This window comes from Bos javanicus, chromosome 11, assembly GCF_032452875.1.
Source record: "Bos javanicus breed banteng chromosome 11, ARS-OSU_banteng_1.0, whole genome shotgun sequence".
Taxonomy (NCBI): Eukaryota; Metazoa; Chordata; class Mammalia; order Artiodactyla; family Bovidae; genus Bos; species Bos javanicus.
Genome location: NC_083878.1, coordinates 24,885,479 through 24,902,052, shown reverse-complemented (window position 1 = coordinate 24,902,052; position 16,574 = coordinate 24,885,479). Strand labels below are relative to the sequence as shown.

General features: G+C 43.3%; 1 protein-coding gene across 1 annotated transcript; it reads left to right on the top strand.

Moving 5' to 3' along the window:
* Positions 1 to 2,813: 2,813 nt before the first annotated feature.
* Positions 2,814 to 15,368, top strand: LOC133256927 (cytochrome c oxidase subunit 7A-related protein, mitochondrial). Its single transcript, XM_061432188.1, has 3 exons — positions 2,814 to 3,168; positions 13,141 to 13,272; positions 14,495 to 15,368. The coding sequence occupies exons 1-3, from the start codon at positions 3,097 to 3,099 to the stop codon at positions 14,633 to 14,635; spliced, it is 345 nt and encodes a 114-aa protein (XP_061288172.1). The 5' UTR covers positions 2,814 to 3,096; the 3' UTR covers positions 14,636 to 15,368.
* Positions 15,369 to 16,574: the final 1,206 nt, after the last annotated feature.

Genomic DNA, 16,574 nt, shown 5'->3' with positions numbered 1-16,574 from the left:
TATTAGCTAACAAGCTCATTCTCCTTTTGTGGTATGAGTGACTCCAGCATTTAATAAATTAACTTAAATAAGAAAAATTAACTGAGATTCTTTTTTTAATTTTAATTTTTTATATACTATCACTTTATCAGAGGCTCAGTCATACATTTGATAATGTAAGAAACATCAGTTTTGTAAAACAGGTGAAATACTGTTTTACAAAGTAACCTAGCTAGCAGTATTAGTAAAATCATAAGAATTAAGCCAAGAACTCCCATTAGGTGTAGTCCAGTATATCTGAAGCTGTCTGACTTAGTCTATTCTGTACCATTCCTTATATTTTGGGGAAATTTCGATAGGGAGATGCTGCTGGGCTTGCCTGGTGGTGCAGAATTCTTATATGTAGCCAAGAACCATGGAAAAGTAACTCAGAGGTAAGATCAGCAACGTAACGTGTGTAACTTGATTCTCAGAACACTAATGAGGGAAGATATTCTAATGATGATGATTCCTACTCTATAGAAGAGAAAGCAAGGCTCAGAAAATGTAAATAACTAGTTGCAACCACTCAGCCTTAAATAAACTGTGACTCAAAACCAAATCACGTGTCTTTCTGTTATATCACAATGCTGCTTCATCAAAGTAGTTGACTTTGGACTGGTTGATCACAGTATTCTAAAACCTTTGCTCTTTAGAGTCTCAGCAATGCTGAACACTTGGGGCTCTTGGGCTTACACCTGCCAAAGCTGGGATGCTCGCGTATCCTAGCTCTGGAGTATTCACCCTGCATCTACCTCTTCTCAGAGTGCAGTTATATCTACTTATCTACTGTGTGTGCATGTCCAGTTGCATCTAACTCTTTGTGACCCCATGGACTGTAAGCCTGTGAGGCCCCTTTGTCCATGGGATTCTTCAAAAGGCAAGAATACTGTAGTGGGTTGCCATGCCATTGTCCACGGAATCTTCCTAATCCATGGATCAAACCTGAGTCTCCTGTACCTCCTGCATTGCAGGCAGGTTCTTTACTACTGAGCCACGGGGAATGCCCCCTACTTTATCTATTATGTAGTGTTTAAGAGTGGCTGCCCAGGTATCTCAGTGGTAAAGAATCTGCCTGCCAATGCAGAAGATGCAGGTTCAATACCTGGATTGGGAACATCCCCTGGAGAGGGAAATGACAACCTGCTCCAGTATTCTTGCCTAGGAAATCCCGTGGACAGAGGGGCCTGGTGGGCTACAGTCCATGATGTCGCAAAGAGTTGGACATGACTGAGCAACTGAGCACACACAGTGCTTAAGAGTACAGATTCTTGATCCAGATGACTGACTCTGCCACTCACTAATAGCTGACCTGGGCAAGTTGCTTTTCTGGGCCTCATTTTCCTGTCTAGTAAGATGGAGATGATAATGTTGCAGGAAGGGGGACCCCTTCCAGGGCCCGAAATTGGACTCTTGTCTAACACTCGGAAATGAATTGTCCGAGGAGACACATGCTGAGAAAGCAAGAGATTTTATTGTGAAATGGCACCCGGGTAGAGAGCAGTAGGGAAAGGGAACCCAGGAGAACAGCTCTGCCACATGGCTTGCAGTCTCAGGTTTTATGGTGATGGGATTAGTTTCCGGGCTGTCTTTAGCCAATCATTCTGACTCAGAGTCCTTCCTGGTGGTGCACGCCTTATTCAGCCAAGATGGATGCCAGAGAGAAGGATTCTGGGAGGTGGTCGGACATGCGGTGTCTCCTTTTGACCTTTCCTGAACTCTTCCAGTTGGTGGTGGCTTATTCCTTACCAGGACTTCCTGTCCTAAAACAACTCATGCAAATTGTTACTATGGTGCCTGGCCAGGGTGGGTGGCTTCAGTCAGTGTGCTTCCCCTAACAATAATAGCACCTATATAACATTGGATTGTTGTAAAGATTAAATGAGTTTATTTATGGAAAATGCTATATACAGGTTAGTATCACCCATCAGTTTGCCACATGCTTTCATGAATGCATTATAAATGCACTTATAACACACTTGTGAAAACCTCTGGTTAGATGATAAAGCAAAGACAGGCTTTGTTTTATTCCAGGAGGCAGGAAACTATGAATTGTATACTTCTTTTATACAGTACATTGTATGTAGTGGAGATTCTAAAGACATTTTAAAACTGAACTGAAGGATACTACCAGAACTGAAAGGGGTAGTCCTGTTCTTTCAGGCTCAAGCTCCAGATTTTTCAAATATTTGGGCCACCTCCCCTACACTCCCCACCTCATTTATCTCCAAGCGCAGAGCCCACTAAAAGGATGAATAATCAGTTCCCATAAAGCTTAGGCAAGAGTAAAAATCAGTTCTGAGAACTGTGCAAAATTTATGTCCCTGTGCCTTAAGTTCGTAGGAAATGTAGATGTATTTCCTCTACATAAAGCTCAGGAGACTATCTTTATACATTGATATTATTGGGGTGAAACCCCAACAGCTTGCAGGAGGTGTTTCCAACTTTTCTTATTTGTTCCACACTGCTCCTAGATTGCCAGAGAAGCCTAGCTACGGGTGCGTACTCCTGGGCCAACCGAGTGAGAGCTGGACGCTTCACGAGGTGACCTTAAGTAGGGGAGGAGTTAAGATTGGTAAAGGTGGAGCTTTCAAAAAACTACCAGGAGGCTGCCCGGAAGCACGGGCTCTCCGGGAGGGAAGGAGGGTACTCTTCCCGCCCCGCCCCTGCCGCCCTAGGCCCCGCCCCACTCCCCGCCCCGAGCCCGTCCTCTCAACCCTGACAAGTCCCTCAGCCTCCGGCTAGATCTGCTGGGCGCTTGCGCAATTCTTAGGGCGTCCTGGCACTGCCAGACTCTATTTAAACGTGAGGGAAAGAAGGATGCTCATATTTTCTGCACACCGTGCAACAGCGGCTTTCCGCCGTAGAGCTGGGTTTTGCCTTTTTGGCCCTGAGAACCCGGCTTTTTGTTCCCTTACGTGGCTTAAGAGGGCATGTTTTAAGTTAGGCGGTTCCCGGGCAGCCCGCCTTTTGACGCAGGGTCCTTAGGCTGAGACTTCGGCCCACACCCGGGAAGGCGGGGTCCTTCTCTGGGGCAGTCGCGCGGGCAGTGGCTGCGGGAAGTCCACACGGGGCGTCATGTATTATAAGTTCAGTGGCTTCACGCAGAAGTTGGCCGGAGCATGGGCTTCCGACGCCTATAGCCCTCAGGTAAGGGTCGTGCGGCGCGGGTTCGGACAGGGGAAGTAGCGGCCCGGGTCTCACGGTGCGCCTGGCAGTCTCGGCACCCGAGCCAGGCGAGGCTTCTGCCCGCGCTTCGGTTTTCTTGGCCCCTCATGTCTTCTCACCCACTTGCTGCAGCCATGGAGCTCCTAATTCTGTAGCTGCTCCCCTGGCTAGCTGGTGTCTGGTGTGGACGTTGTGCCTGGCACTCTAGGAGTCAAGGTGACTCCCGAGGTCGTTGCTTATAGGTCGTGGGGGTGGCTCGTGGCGCCAGAATGGGACCCGACAGAGTCCGAAGTTTGGCCCTGCCCTTTTAGAGGAGAACCAGCCTTTCAGGCGCCTCATGCTCCCTTGTCACTCTACTGCTGCAGCCTAAAACACAGTTTCATCCATTCACCAGATTTGGGAGCTGGGGTGACGGCAACATCGGAAGCCATAAGGACAGGAGGGGCTGTGTGATCAGAATTAGGAGACTTAATGAGTTAATTCCGGAGAAGGCAATGGCACCCCACTCCAGTACTCTTGCCTGGAAAATCCCATGGACGGAGGAGCCTGGAAAGCTGCATTCCATGGGGTCGCTGAGGGTCGGACACGACTGAGCGACTTCACTTTCACTTTTCACTTTCACGCATTGGAGAAGGAAATGGCAACCCACTCCAGTGTTCTTGCCTGGAGAATCCCAGGGACGGGGGAGCCTCGTGGGCTGCCGTCTCTGGGGTCGCACAGAGTCGGACACGACTGAAGCTACTTAGCAGCAGCAGCAGCAGCAATGAGTTAATTCAAATATTTGGGTGAGTCTTCGTAGTTAACGTGCAAAGAGCTGACATTTTCCCAGCTGTAAAGTGGTTGACGGTTGCTTTTGAATGGTTTGAAAAGTATTGCGAGTTCGTTCAGATTTTGCCTGAGCGAATTGAAGGATCAGTCTCCAGCTGAGAATGTAGAGGTGAAGGGCTTTTAGAGTCCCAGATTCTTAATTTAGGCTCAGATCTTGGTTTAGCTGCTTTCATTTTATGACCTTGACCAAGTTAATTCATTGTGAGCTCAGTTTTCTCTAGAGCAGCTGTAATACAGATTAAATGAGGTGTGTGTCAGGTGACCAGCAGTCGTTGGCAGGTGGCTGTTACTGGATAAGCTGTTCTCTAGAAACTAGGTCTGAGATACCATCATTTTCATTCCTCATCCTCAGAGTAGGTAGGAAAGGGGTGATGAGATAATGCAGTTGGAGAACTGGATAGAATAGTAAGGGCCCCAGGTGGGATGTAAAGAATGCTCCATTCTTACCTCCTCCTCATTCTGTGAAACACTGCAGCATGCTCAAGGGGGAGATGTTTAAGAATGATTTCAGTCTAAGAATAGATATGCTGTTAATGGGGCTTCTCTGGTGGCTCAGACCTAAAGAATCTGTCTGCAATATAGGAGGCCCTGGTTGGATCCCTGGGTCAGGAAGGTCCCCTGGAGGACGAAATGGCAACCCACTCCAGTATTCTTGCCTGGGAAATTCCACAGACAGAGGAGCCAGGCGGCCTGCAGTCCTTGCAGTGCAAGAGTCCGACACCAATTAGCGACTAAACCACCACAGGATAAAGAGGGCAAGAAAAAGTGCAAGTTTTTTGGGGGTGTGGGGTTGGGGAGTAAGGGTCCGGAGTGAGCTCATGGTAATATGTCTTGTCTGGTTGCAGCTGGGTTTATGAATATGAAGTTTAATAGATCTAGGTGTCTTCAGCCCATAGGTGGTAGTAGAAGCTGTGGTGGGAGAAGATCATCCAGGGACCACATTAGGAAAGAATGATGGAGTTTTGATCAGATTGCAGAAACATGAAAGGAGAGTTCAGTTCAGTTCAGTCGCTCAGTCGTGTCCCACTCTTTGCGACCCCATGAATTGCAGCATGCCAGGCCTCCCTGTCCATCACCAACTACCGGAGTTCACTCCAACACATCCATCGAGTGAGTGATGCCATCCAGCCATCTCATCCTCTGTCGTCCCCTTCTCCTGCCCCCAATCCCTCCCAACATCAGAGTCTTTTCCAATGAGTCAACTCTTTGCATGAGGAGGCCAAAGTATTGGAGTTTCAGCTTTAGCATCAGTCCTTCCAAAGAACACCCAGGGCTTATCTCCTTTAGAATGGACTGGTTGGATCTCCTTGCAGTCCAAGGGACTCTCAAGAGAAAGGAGAGTGAAGGAGGAAAATTTATCAAAAAAAATTTGAGGATTAGAAGGAATTGACAACAGTGACTGGCTTTGCAGATTATAAGAAATAACCATTTCTATTCATATTGGCTTCTGCTGTAAAGCAAATACTCTTCTATAGAGATGTGTATTTTTCAGCACATGGATCTTAAAATGTTGCAATTTGAGTTTTGACAAACACACTGTGTAACCCACACTTACAAACATATATAACATTACCTCACCCCTAGGAAGTTCCTTTTTATTCTTGCCCTGTCAGTCCCTGGCCATCTTCCTGTTCTTTTTTATATCACTAGATAGAGATAGTTTTGCCTGTTTTTGAATTTCATATAAATGGAACCACACAGTGCTGTTTTGTATAAACCTCTAATTTATCAGTATTTTTGGGGCTCATTCATGTTACATGTATTCCTTTTATTGCAGTACAGAACTTCATTGTATGAATATATCACAGTTGATCTTTTCCATTGGTTGTAGAATTTCTTTTAATAGAGTTTTAGCATAATTTAGATTTTTTTGTTGTTTTTTAGTCGCTAAGTCGTGTCTGACTCTCTGCGACCTTGTGAACTGCAGCACACCAGACTTCTCTGTCCTTTACTGTCTCTCAGAGTTTGCTTAAACTCATGTCCATTGAGTGATGCCATCCAACCATCTTATCCTCTCGCCCTCTTCTCCTGCCCTCAGTGTTTCCTAGCACCAGGGTCTTTTCCAATGAGTCGGTTCTTTGCATCAGGTGGCCAGAGTATTGGAGCTTCAGCTTCACCACCAGTCCTTCCAATGACTATTCAGGGTTGGTTTCCTTTAGGATTGACAGGTTTGATTTCCTTGCTGTCCACGGAACTCTCTTACCTAGTAAGAAAAAGTGAAATTTTAAACTAAAACTGACAATCCTGAAATTAAACTAACACTTTGAGCAGATATTACCACAAGATGCATTTGGTACAGATAAGGACTTCAGAGTTCTAGGATTACTTGAATTGGTGTTTCTCTTGAGAATTTGAACTTCTTAGTTAGTTCAGGATTTAAGTTATGTTGAAAGAAACAATATTGTCTAGGCTTTATATGAATTGTAGACTTCAGCGTGATTGTTACTGATATCCCCAAACCAAGTATTCTGACTTTGGTTATTAGGAGTACTTCAATTTTTCCTTTCTTGGAAACACTTAAGGTGTAAAATTTTGTAAATGTAAAATGTTGATGTTTGTAATTGTCAGTATTATGTAAAGTGAATACTCTAATATGCATTGAGTAACCTATTAATGGAAAAGCTAGTTCTGTAACAAAAGTACAGGTAGATTTATAAGTCAGCCTGATGGCAAGTGATTGGGAGGGTATTTTCCAGTGGTTGAGTGAAAAGCATTTTCCCTACTTCTCTGTGTCCTGTGTCAAAAGTGAAAGTGAAGTCGCTCAGTCGTGTCCTGTGTCAAAAATAGAGGCCAATAAGCATTTGGAAAGATATGCTTTCAACATCATAAGTCATTAGGGAAATAAAAATCAAAATCGCAAGGAGATACCTCTTCATACCTGCTTTAAAAGGAAAAAAAAGACAGCAGAATGTGAATGTGGAGAAACTGGACCCTGCTGCATTGTGGTGGGAATGTGCAATCGGACAGCCTCTTTGGAATACAGTTCGGCATTTTCTAAAGCAGTGAAGCATAGTCTTACCATATGATCCAGCAGTTCTTCTCGTTAAGATGGTAGGATATTCTGGGTTAAGGGAATTGCGAGAATGAAGGGGAAGAGTGGTGCTGCAAGGGAATCATTGGGTAGGTCACTTAGGCTGTGCTGGATGGAGGTAGAACATGATGGAAGGACTTTTGTGAGACATGAATAGGAATTTCCAAAGCAACTGGATGCGGAAAGTTGTGGGTGATTGTTGACCAGAGCTTGAAACAAGGCATGCGTCTTCGCTTTACTTTCATGACAGGTTGATGATGACGGAGTGTGTATCATGATCAAAACTGTGTTTGAAAAGATACTCTGACTGGGAGAGACCAGTGCCAGGGATGTCTTGTACTCACAGAAGAGTTCGGGGTCTTCTCAGTAAGAGTAGAGGGAGAATCAGAGGTCTGGAGGGTGCGTACTGAGCACCTGCTGAAGGAGATTTTGGAAATGAGGAAGGAGGACTTCAGGATGACTGGGTAATGGAAGAATGGTGGTGCTTTACATAGAAACAGGGATGTTTCTGTGAGAAACAGCTGGGTGAATTTTGAACACTCTGAGTGTGAAGTATCCAGGAAACATTGGTGGTGATACCTAGCTGGCAATTAGAAATGAAGGACTCAGTCATTGCTGATTGAAACTTGTTTGTGGTCCTAAATCAGAATGAAAGCACTCCTAAGTTTCTATCATTTAAAAATTAAAACATTTTTGGAACACTTCTCTTATTTCTCCACCCTCTTCCTCCTCCTCAAACCTAAAAGATAAAAGAAAGGGAAAACTTTGGGCCAGTCAGTTTTGAGTTTTTAAAAGTAAAAATTTGGAGCAGCTAAAAGAGACTAGGAAGAACTCAGCTACGAAACGTGGTAACAGGTGAATGGCTCTTCATCAGTTTTGGAGGTAGTGATTGTGTAAATAGCTAAGAGATTCTATACTGAGCAAAATCTGTGATTTCTACTTGGTCTCCAGTCCGCTTATTTTAAGAACAGCTTTCAGTTGTTTGCTTGTTGCTCTGGGATGTGTGGGAGGCTCTACCATCAAGTGCTAATTTTCATGACTTTGGTTCTGAAACCTGCAAGTCTACACAGCATTGAAACTGTAGGCTTCCTTAGTTTATTAGTACATTCAGCAAATATTTACTAAATGTTCTCTGTGCCAGTTGCTTTTCTAAGTCTTGGGAAGTAAGAAAAGTGAACAGAATATGCCTAAATTCTGCCCTCGTGGGGCTTCCATTGCGGTAGGGAGGGAGAGAGTGTGTTAGATGGTCATGGTGCCATGGAGAAAAATACGGCAGGGAAGGGGAGAGATGGTTAGCAGTGTATGGAGCGGGACACGCATTGTTTAAAAACGGTGGTGGTGGTAAGGGGAGGTCTCACTGAGGTGACATGAGGTGAGGGTGCATGCCATGTAAACACCTGGAGAGAGCGTTCTAGGCAGAGGGAACATGCCGGGCTTGGGAGGCGTAAAGGGCTTTTCTAGAATTCTGGGGAAGAGAACGAGGATGGTGTAAAGTGGGGGCTGGTGAGGAGTGCATCTCGTGGGGTTCTGAATGTCCTTTCAAGTACCCTGAGCTTTGCTCAGGGGGATTGGAGGCCTTTGGGAGGGTTTGAGTTAAGTAGTGACAACCTCTGTTTTAACACAATTACTGGTTGCTGCGTTAAGAGTAGACTGCAAGGCAGGAAAGATGGAATGGAGGCAGGGTGAGCACTTAGGAGGCTATTATAAAAATCTAGGAGTTTGGAACAGGATGTGGATTGGTGAAGATAGATGAGAAGTGGTCAGATTCTAAATATAATTTGAGTGCAGAACCAAAAGTATTTTCAAACGCGTGAGTGAATGGTATGAAGAACAATTGCAAGGTTTTTGGCCCAAGTACCTGGAAGGATGGCATTGTCATTTATTGAGATGAGGAGGGACATATTTGAGGCTCATAATTATAGGCTGGGGCAGCCATAGGTCTGGAAGAGACATTCAGTTCAGTTCAGTTCAGTTGCTCAGTCGTGTCCGACTCTTTGCGACCCCATGAATCGCAGCACGCCAGGCCTCCCTGTCCATAACCAGCTCCCGGAGTTCACTCAAACTCACATCCATCCAGTTGGTGATGCCATCCAGCCATCTCATCCTCTGTCGTCCCCTTCTCCTCCTGCCCCCAATCCCTCCCAGCATCAGAGTCTTTTCCAATGAGTCAACTCTTCGCCTGAGGTGGCCAAAGTACTGGAGTTTTAGCTTTAGCATCAGTCCTTCCAAAGAACACCCAGGGCTGATCTCCTTTAGAAAGGACTGGTTGGATCTCCTTGCATAGGTGAAGGGATTTGCTCTAGATCCCTTCCTGTAAATACAGCTTCCTGGTCTGCTCTTGAGAACCCTAGTGCTAGTCTTACCTAGCTGCCTTGAAACACTGGAAACATGACTGCTCTTCAATTGTTGGGAGGTTTAATGATGGGGGCCGCGGGGGGACTTCACTTTATTTTTTCACTTTCATGCATTGGAGAAGGAAATGGTAACCCACTCCAGTGTTCTTGCCTGGAGAATCCCAGGGACGGGGGGGAGCCTGGTGGGCTGCCATCTATGGGGTCGCACAGAGTTGGACATGACTGAAGCAACTTAGCAGCAGGGTGAAGTACTTAACACCTTATCCATTCTTTTTACCTTTGGGGCCAAGACAGCTTATTATTGATAGTATGATTTAATAAACATGTGGATTTGAACCTCATCTAACTACAGCATTTCTGAGCTTTGTTTTAATCATCTGTTATTTGGGCTGATAATACTTAATTTATGGGGTTGATGTGAAGAGTAAATTTAGTTGTAAAGATTGTATAAGAACCTGAAAAGATGCTTATTAAAAGTGAGAAAAGCAGAATGTGGGGTTTTGCACTGTGACTACAAAGATTAAAATATGCTTATGAAAAACAGATTGGAGGAGAATATACAGTTCACAGTCATTGATCGGATAAGATAATGGGATTATAGGTGATTTAAATATTTGATATTCTAAACTTTTACAATGTTATAAATGGAAATACAGAATTATTTAAAACTGTTTAGGTGGTTAATATTCCTGTTTTCAGATGATCTTGTTCAAACACTTTGCTGTAGTTTTGAATCACTTTACTGGTGAGCAGACACCAAGAAATTAGGTGCAATCCTATCTCAAAGTGCTCTCACATTAGTCCTGTCAAAACGTGAATTTAATTTCAAGCCATTTTGGCAGTTGCTTGGTATGAAGTGTTTTTAAATTTTTGCAATTCGAGGGGAAGTGATCATTAGGAGAAAATACAAAGAGTTCACAGAATGGTAAGGGAATGTCCAATCTCTAGCTTAAAGAGAGATCTCTTATATAGCCTTGTTATCTCAGTAGTTGGAACCCCTGTTCCTATCTGTGGCTCCTGAGTCTCTGAGTGTGTTATAGTCCAGACGTAGACTCACAGCAAGCAGACTTTCTCTTTTAAGCGTTGTTTTTGAGCAGTGGTTGACGGGAGGTAGCACGGGCAGGTAGTACGTAAATGCCAGGGCCACATTTGGGTCTTTTTTTTTTTTTTATAATTTATCTATTTTGGCTGGGCTGGCTCTTCACTGTTGCTCGGGCTCTTCTCTAGTTGCGGTGAGTGGGCTGCTCTCTAGTTGCGCTGTGCCGGCTTCTCATCACGGTGGCTTCTCCTGTTGCGGAGCACAGGCTCTAGGGTGTGTGGGCTTCAGTGGCCGTGGCTCCTGGGTCTGGAGCACAGGCTTCAGTAGCTGTGGCGCGGGCTAGTTGCTCCGAGGCAGGAGGGATCTTCCCAGATCAGGGATCAAATCCATGTCTCCTGCACTGGCAGGCAGGTTCTTTCCACTGAGTCACCAGGGAAGCCCTAGATCTGTGTTTTTGTTATGTGTTCTCAGGCAAGTTACCCTTTCTGATCCAGTTTTCTCCTCTGTAAAAAGGGAAAGGTAACACCGTACTGAGATTGCTGTCGGGATTAAATGGAATTATGCATATGAAATTCTTAACATGATGCTGGGCACATAATAGGAGCTTAGTAGATATTAGCTGTTATTATTCCGTAACATTAATATCCGTAACGACAGAGATCGTGTCTTATTCATTATGTATTTTCATTATAGAGTAAGTCCTCAGTAAAATAAGTTAAATGAGTGAAAACAGGACAGAAAAAAGGCCATGATTCATTCCCATTTATGGGATCCTGTCAGAAGAAATAGAAGCCAAGTTTACTTTAATACCTTTCTGTTGCTCTGTTGATCCCAGTGCTTGCCTGGTGAAAGTAACACTGTGATCTTTAAGTCTCTTGTTAATTATAGATAGAGTTAGAATTTTTTTTTTTTTTGAAGAGGTTAAGAAAAGTCTGACAACTCTGTTAATTTGAGCAAAAGGTTTCCTTTTTCATCTGTAAAATGGAAGCGCTGAACTTGAACTTTGCTTTCTAACTTTAAGATTTTATTTTTCTGAGTTAGAATTTAATATGAAAGGGTTAGAAAAAGGAGTTCCTTAATGTGACCCTTAAGTTCCTTAATATCATCTGCAGGTTATTTTGGAGAATCATTTATCTGCCACTGTAGGTTTATTCCATCAGGTAGAAACCCAGAGTTACCCTTAGGTTCCTTTTTACGAAAACAATTTTCTTGAGATATAATCTGCATATCATACATTCATTCATTTTAAAGTGTACCGTTGAATGGTTTTAATGTATTCACAGAGAACATGCAATCATTACCATGTTAATTTCAGAGCACTTTTATCACCCCAGAAAGAAAGCCGTTATTAGCCATCACCCGCCTTCCTTAGCACCCTCCCTCCCCTCCCTCAGTAACCACTAACTTACTTTCTGTAAATAGCCCTGTTCAGGACTTTGATATGAATGGGGTCATAAGCTTTGTGATCTTTTGTGACTGGTTGCTTCTCCTCAGTGTATGTTTTTTGAGGTTTATCCGTACTGCAGCATGCACCAGTGCTTCATTTGTCTCCCCCTCCCAGGTTCTTTTTATCAGTAAGACTGTGTTCTCCCTTTATCCATTCATGTGGCCGGGGAGCGGTTGTCTCCTCACGTCTCATTCAGCTTACGTTTATTGACTGCTGCTGTGTACCAGACACCGCCTCAGGCGCATACTACTTCACGCAGTCCACTCTGCATTTGTCATCAACATGTCACACATGAGGACACTGAGGTTTTCTTTTTTATTTCTCTGTCTATATGTGTGTGTGTGTGTGTATTTAAATATTTATTTATTTACTTTTGGCTACTCTGGGTCTTCCTTGCTGCGTGGGCTTTCTCTGGTGTGGCAAGTGGGGCTACTCTTCGTTGCAGTGTGTGGGCTTACTGCGATGGCTTCCCTCGTGGAGCACAGGCTCTAGGCACACGGGCTTCACTAGTTGTGGCTCTGGGGCTCTAGAGGGCAGGCTTGGCGGTTGTGGTGCGCTGGCTTAGTTGCTCCATGGTGTGTGGAATCTTCCCAGGCCAGGGATCGAACCCGTGTCCCTTGCATTGAAAGGCAGTTTCTTAACCACGGGATCACAGGGAAGCCCTGAGATATGTTTTATAACTTATGGATTTATTAATGCCAGAAAGTTCAGTTACTCTAATTGTTTTGTTTCCTGGTCCTGAAAGATGGCTGTCTTCCCATTACAAGCTCTTCCAAACTGAGTATTTCTTTACCGTGCGTCTGCAGAGTTTCTGAAGTCCACTTCAGGGATCAAGATATTGGTACACCTGCACACTCAGAGGAGAAAACGAACAGTGAGGTTTCCTTTGAAATTTAACTCAAAGTTCATACAGATTGTAACTGTTTTACTGGTTGGATGAGAAGACGGACACGATGGGTGTATCTGGATTCCCCAGATTGGGTCTTTGCTGTGGTTTGCTTCCTTAGCATCCCCCTCCACCACCTTCACAGACAAGAGAGTTCTTGACTGTATTTGCTCTGGGAAAGCGGGTCAGGGTGTTGTGTTCAAAGTTTAAGAACTTCAAATGCTATATAATGTGGAGATGGAGATTGCTTTCCTTCTCTCTGTGTGGTGCAATCACTGCCTGCCCTGCTCCAGACAGCCTGTTCCTGGAAAGGTTTGTTCACAGGCCCAGATACACTTTAAACTTGACCAATTTCCTTGTTTCCTACAGGGATTAAGACCTGTTGTTTCCACAGAAGCACCGCCTATCATATTTGCCACACCAACTAAACTGAGCTCCGGTCCCACTGCATATGACTATGCTGGGAAAAACACAGTTCCAGAGCTGCAGAAGTTTTTCCAGGTCAGAGAAGACGCTCTTAAGAACAGTGAAGGCTGTGAAATGAATAGGCTTAAAACACCCTTTGAAATTGAGTCTTAGTCTAATTTGCTACTCACTCGCCTGTTTTTCCTTGAATAAAATCCTCTGTATTTTAGTTTGAGCCATTAACTGGTAGAACTTCGTGTACAAAGAAACTGATAAAAGAAGGGAGGATGAGTCATTTCCTCCTCAGTATTTAAGGGTGTACAGATTTTTAAATTGCATATGTAGCTGTTGATCATCACTGGGTGGAGGAAGCAATAGTGTATATAATGTATAATAGCATTGTGATTTATCCAAGATGTCTTTGGCTTTGTGACACATGCAGTGACTTTAGGCAATGTTTTCTTTTAATTGTTTTTTGCGTGCTTGATACTAAAATTCACCAGGCTGTTGGTAGAAGTGGAGAAGTTTCTCTTGGGTTTGCTGATTAGCAGAGAGAAGCTCAGATTGGATTTTAAAATATTATTAATGTTACTCTACATACAGATAGTTGAGAGGTCAGTGACTCGACTGTATTTCAGGCATTGTGGCAGTGGCAGTAGCTGTTGCTGTCGCTGGAAGGGAGCTTCCTCTTCCTCAAAAATATGTCCAGATGAGAACTTTTGATCAGTTTACTCTTTTTTTATCTGAGAAGTAAGACTTGGGCATTTGGGGTCTTGAGTTGGGGTGGGGAGGGATTTTTGAGACTGTGCAAAACAATGGGTTAAATATTTTATGGAGTTTTGTTATTAAATAGGGGTTTAGCAGTTTTACAGAAGAAAGGCAGTTGAATACAAAATGGCCTTGAACCGATTAATTGACCTGGTGTGCTCAGACTGCATCCACGAATGATCAGAAGTCAGATTAAATGAAAGCATTTCTTATGCTTACAAGCCTTTAATTAGCTGCTGATTACCTTTGCCTTAAAAAAAGAGTCACCAGTGCTTCTTTTGTAATTTAGCAATATTCCTTAGAAATTTGGAATTTGTTGCATGCATATTTCAGAGACTGCATTTTGGAGAATGATTTTTGTCTTACAGACTTCAGCTGCATTTGTAAGAAAATATACCAAGCGTTTTAGTTCACATTCTAGTAGATTTGGGCTTTTTCCGCTGCAGCGGGTTGGTGGGTTAATTATAAGGTAGAGGCCTTTGTTCTATACTAGCCTAAATCGTGAAAATCTTTTTCTTATCAGCTATGTCCTTGATAATTCTCTTTCTAGAAATCTGACGGTGTGCCCATCCACCTGAAACGAGGCCTGCCTGACCAAATGCTTTACCGGACCACCATGGCGCTGACAGTGGGAGGGACCATCTACTGCCTGATCGCCCTCTACATGGCATCACAGCCCAGAAACAAATGAGTTAGGCTGCAGAGGACTGGTTTGCTTGTCGGCATAAATCCTTTGAATTTTCATTTTTCGTTATTTCTGTAAATTTTTTTGTTTTTTACTTGAATATCCCACTTAACATTCTTAAAGAAAAGCAGAAAGATATTAAGACAATATTTTGGTTTGTTATGAAAATGCACATGGCCTGCCAGAGCTCATTCAGCAGTTAAAACTATTGTTTAAAGAAATGATGTTGCTCTCTGCACTTGGGCTCCTAATTTCCCTGGAGCTTCTGAATGGAGGTCACACACAGGCTCATTAGCGGCCATCTGTGCTGAGGTCCTTGGGGACTTCTGGTGGCTATTGAACAGGGGAGGGGCAGCCTTTCTGGATTAGGGTGTGACTGAGGAAGGAAGACAGAAGCTCAGGCCAGGCACATGAAAATGTTAGCCACCTTGGGAATTTTTCTGTCTTGCAGTTCAATGTTAATAGAAATTATTTGCAGCCTGCCTCCGTTTGTTGGGCAGTTTGTTTCAAAGGGTTATTTGCGTCATCTCAGATCTTCAGTGAAATTTTATGTGTAATTGTTATGTATTTATTCCACCATGGGAACAGAGAACACCTGTTTAGTGTTGCACTTTAGACCAATGTCTGTTTTATTAATACAGCTGTGACACAGATTCTCCTTTACCTTTTAAAAATGTTATGCCTTTGAATTGTGATTTATTTTAATTGTGGAATAAATACATGAATGAAAAAATCTCAACTTTGAAGTCCTTCTAAATAATTTTTCAAAGTACTTTCAGAAAAACATCAGAGGCATCTTATACCCGAGTCTAATTTCTTTCTTTTTAATTAGACACCAGATAATCTTTACAAAATGGTTCCTCAAAGTCAAGTAACAGGAGGCAAATGGCACGTTGATGATTACCATATGGTTCCTTATAAGAAGCTGCCTGACTCTTCTGAAATGTGCGTGTAACACACAGTTCATTTAGACAGTAATTTCCTGTGCTGTCATAACTGGTAGACTTCACATGCTCTCTATTAATGCTGGAAAAGGTGGAATTTTATTATTATAAAGTCATGGTCTGTCTTTTGCCGTAGCAAAGAACAGTGACCTCTTACTGAAGATAAAATGCAGCTTATGAAAACACTCAATATTCTCACAGGCTAGGAACCTCTTATTTGTCTATACAAGTCTAAACTTCCCTGGTATTTCCTCGAAGTTTCTATTTTGAAATATTTCAGACTACAGAAAGATTGTAAGAATGGTACAGTGTACACCTGTCCGTGCACATCTTCACTTAGATGAACAGTTATCAATATATTGTCCCCTTTGCTTTTTCTTACTCTCTCAAACACAGGCACACACATATTTGGTTTTTGCTGAATCATTTAAGATAAAGCTATGGAATTGTAATTCAGCCATACATACTTGAGGCAGGATCTCCTACGAATGAGGACATTTCATTATCATGTCCCTTTAGTCTCCTTTTATGCAGAACAGTCCACTATCCTTCATGATCTTGACCACTTTGAAGAGTTCAGGGCAGTATTTTGTATAGCATCCTTCAATTTGGATTTGTCTTACTGTCTCCTCAGGATTGGATTCAGGCTGAGCAGTTTTGTCAGGAATTTTTCATATATGGTGTGATGTCATTGTATCAAGTGGTACTTGATACCAGTTTGTCCCATTATTGGAGATTTGAAGTTGGTTAACTTAATCAGGGCTTCCCTGGTGGCTCAGATGGTAAGGAATCTGCCTGCAATGTGGGAGAACTGGTTTCCATCCCTGGGTTGGGAAGATCCCCTAGACTAGGGCATGGCAACCCACACCAGTATTCTTGCCTAGAGAGTCCCCATGGACTGTAGCCTGCCAGGCTCCTCTGTCCATGGGGATGCAAAAAGTCTTAATTAAGATGTTACAGATACCCTTTCTCCTTTTTAATTGATAAGTAATCTGTGGGGT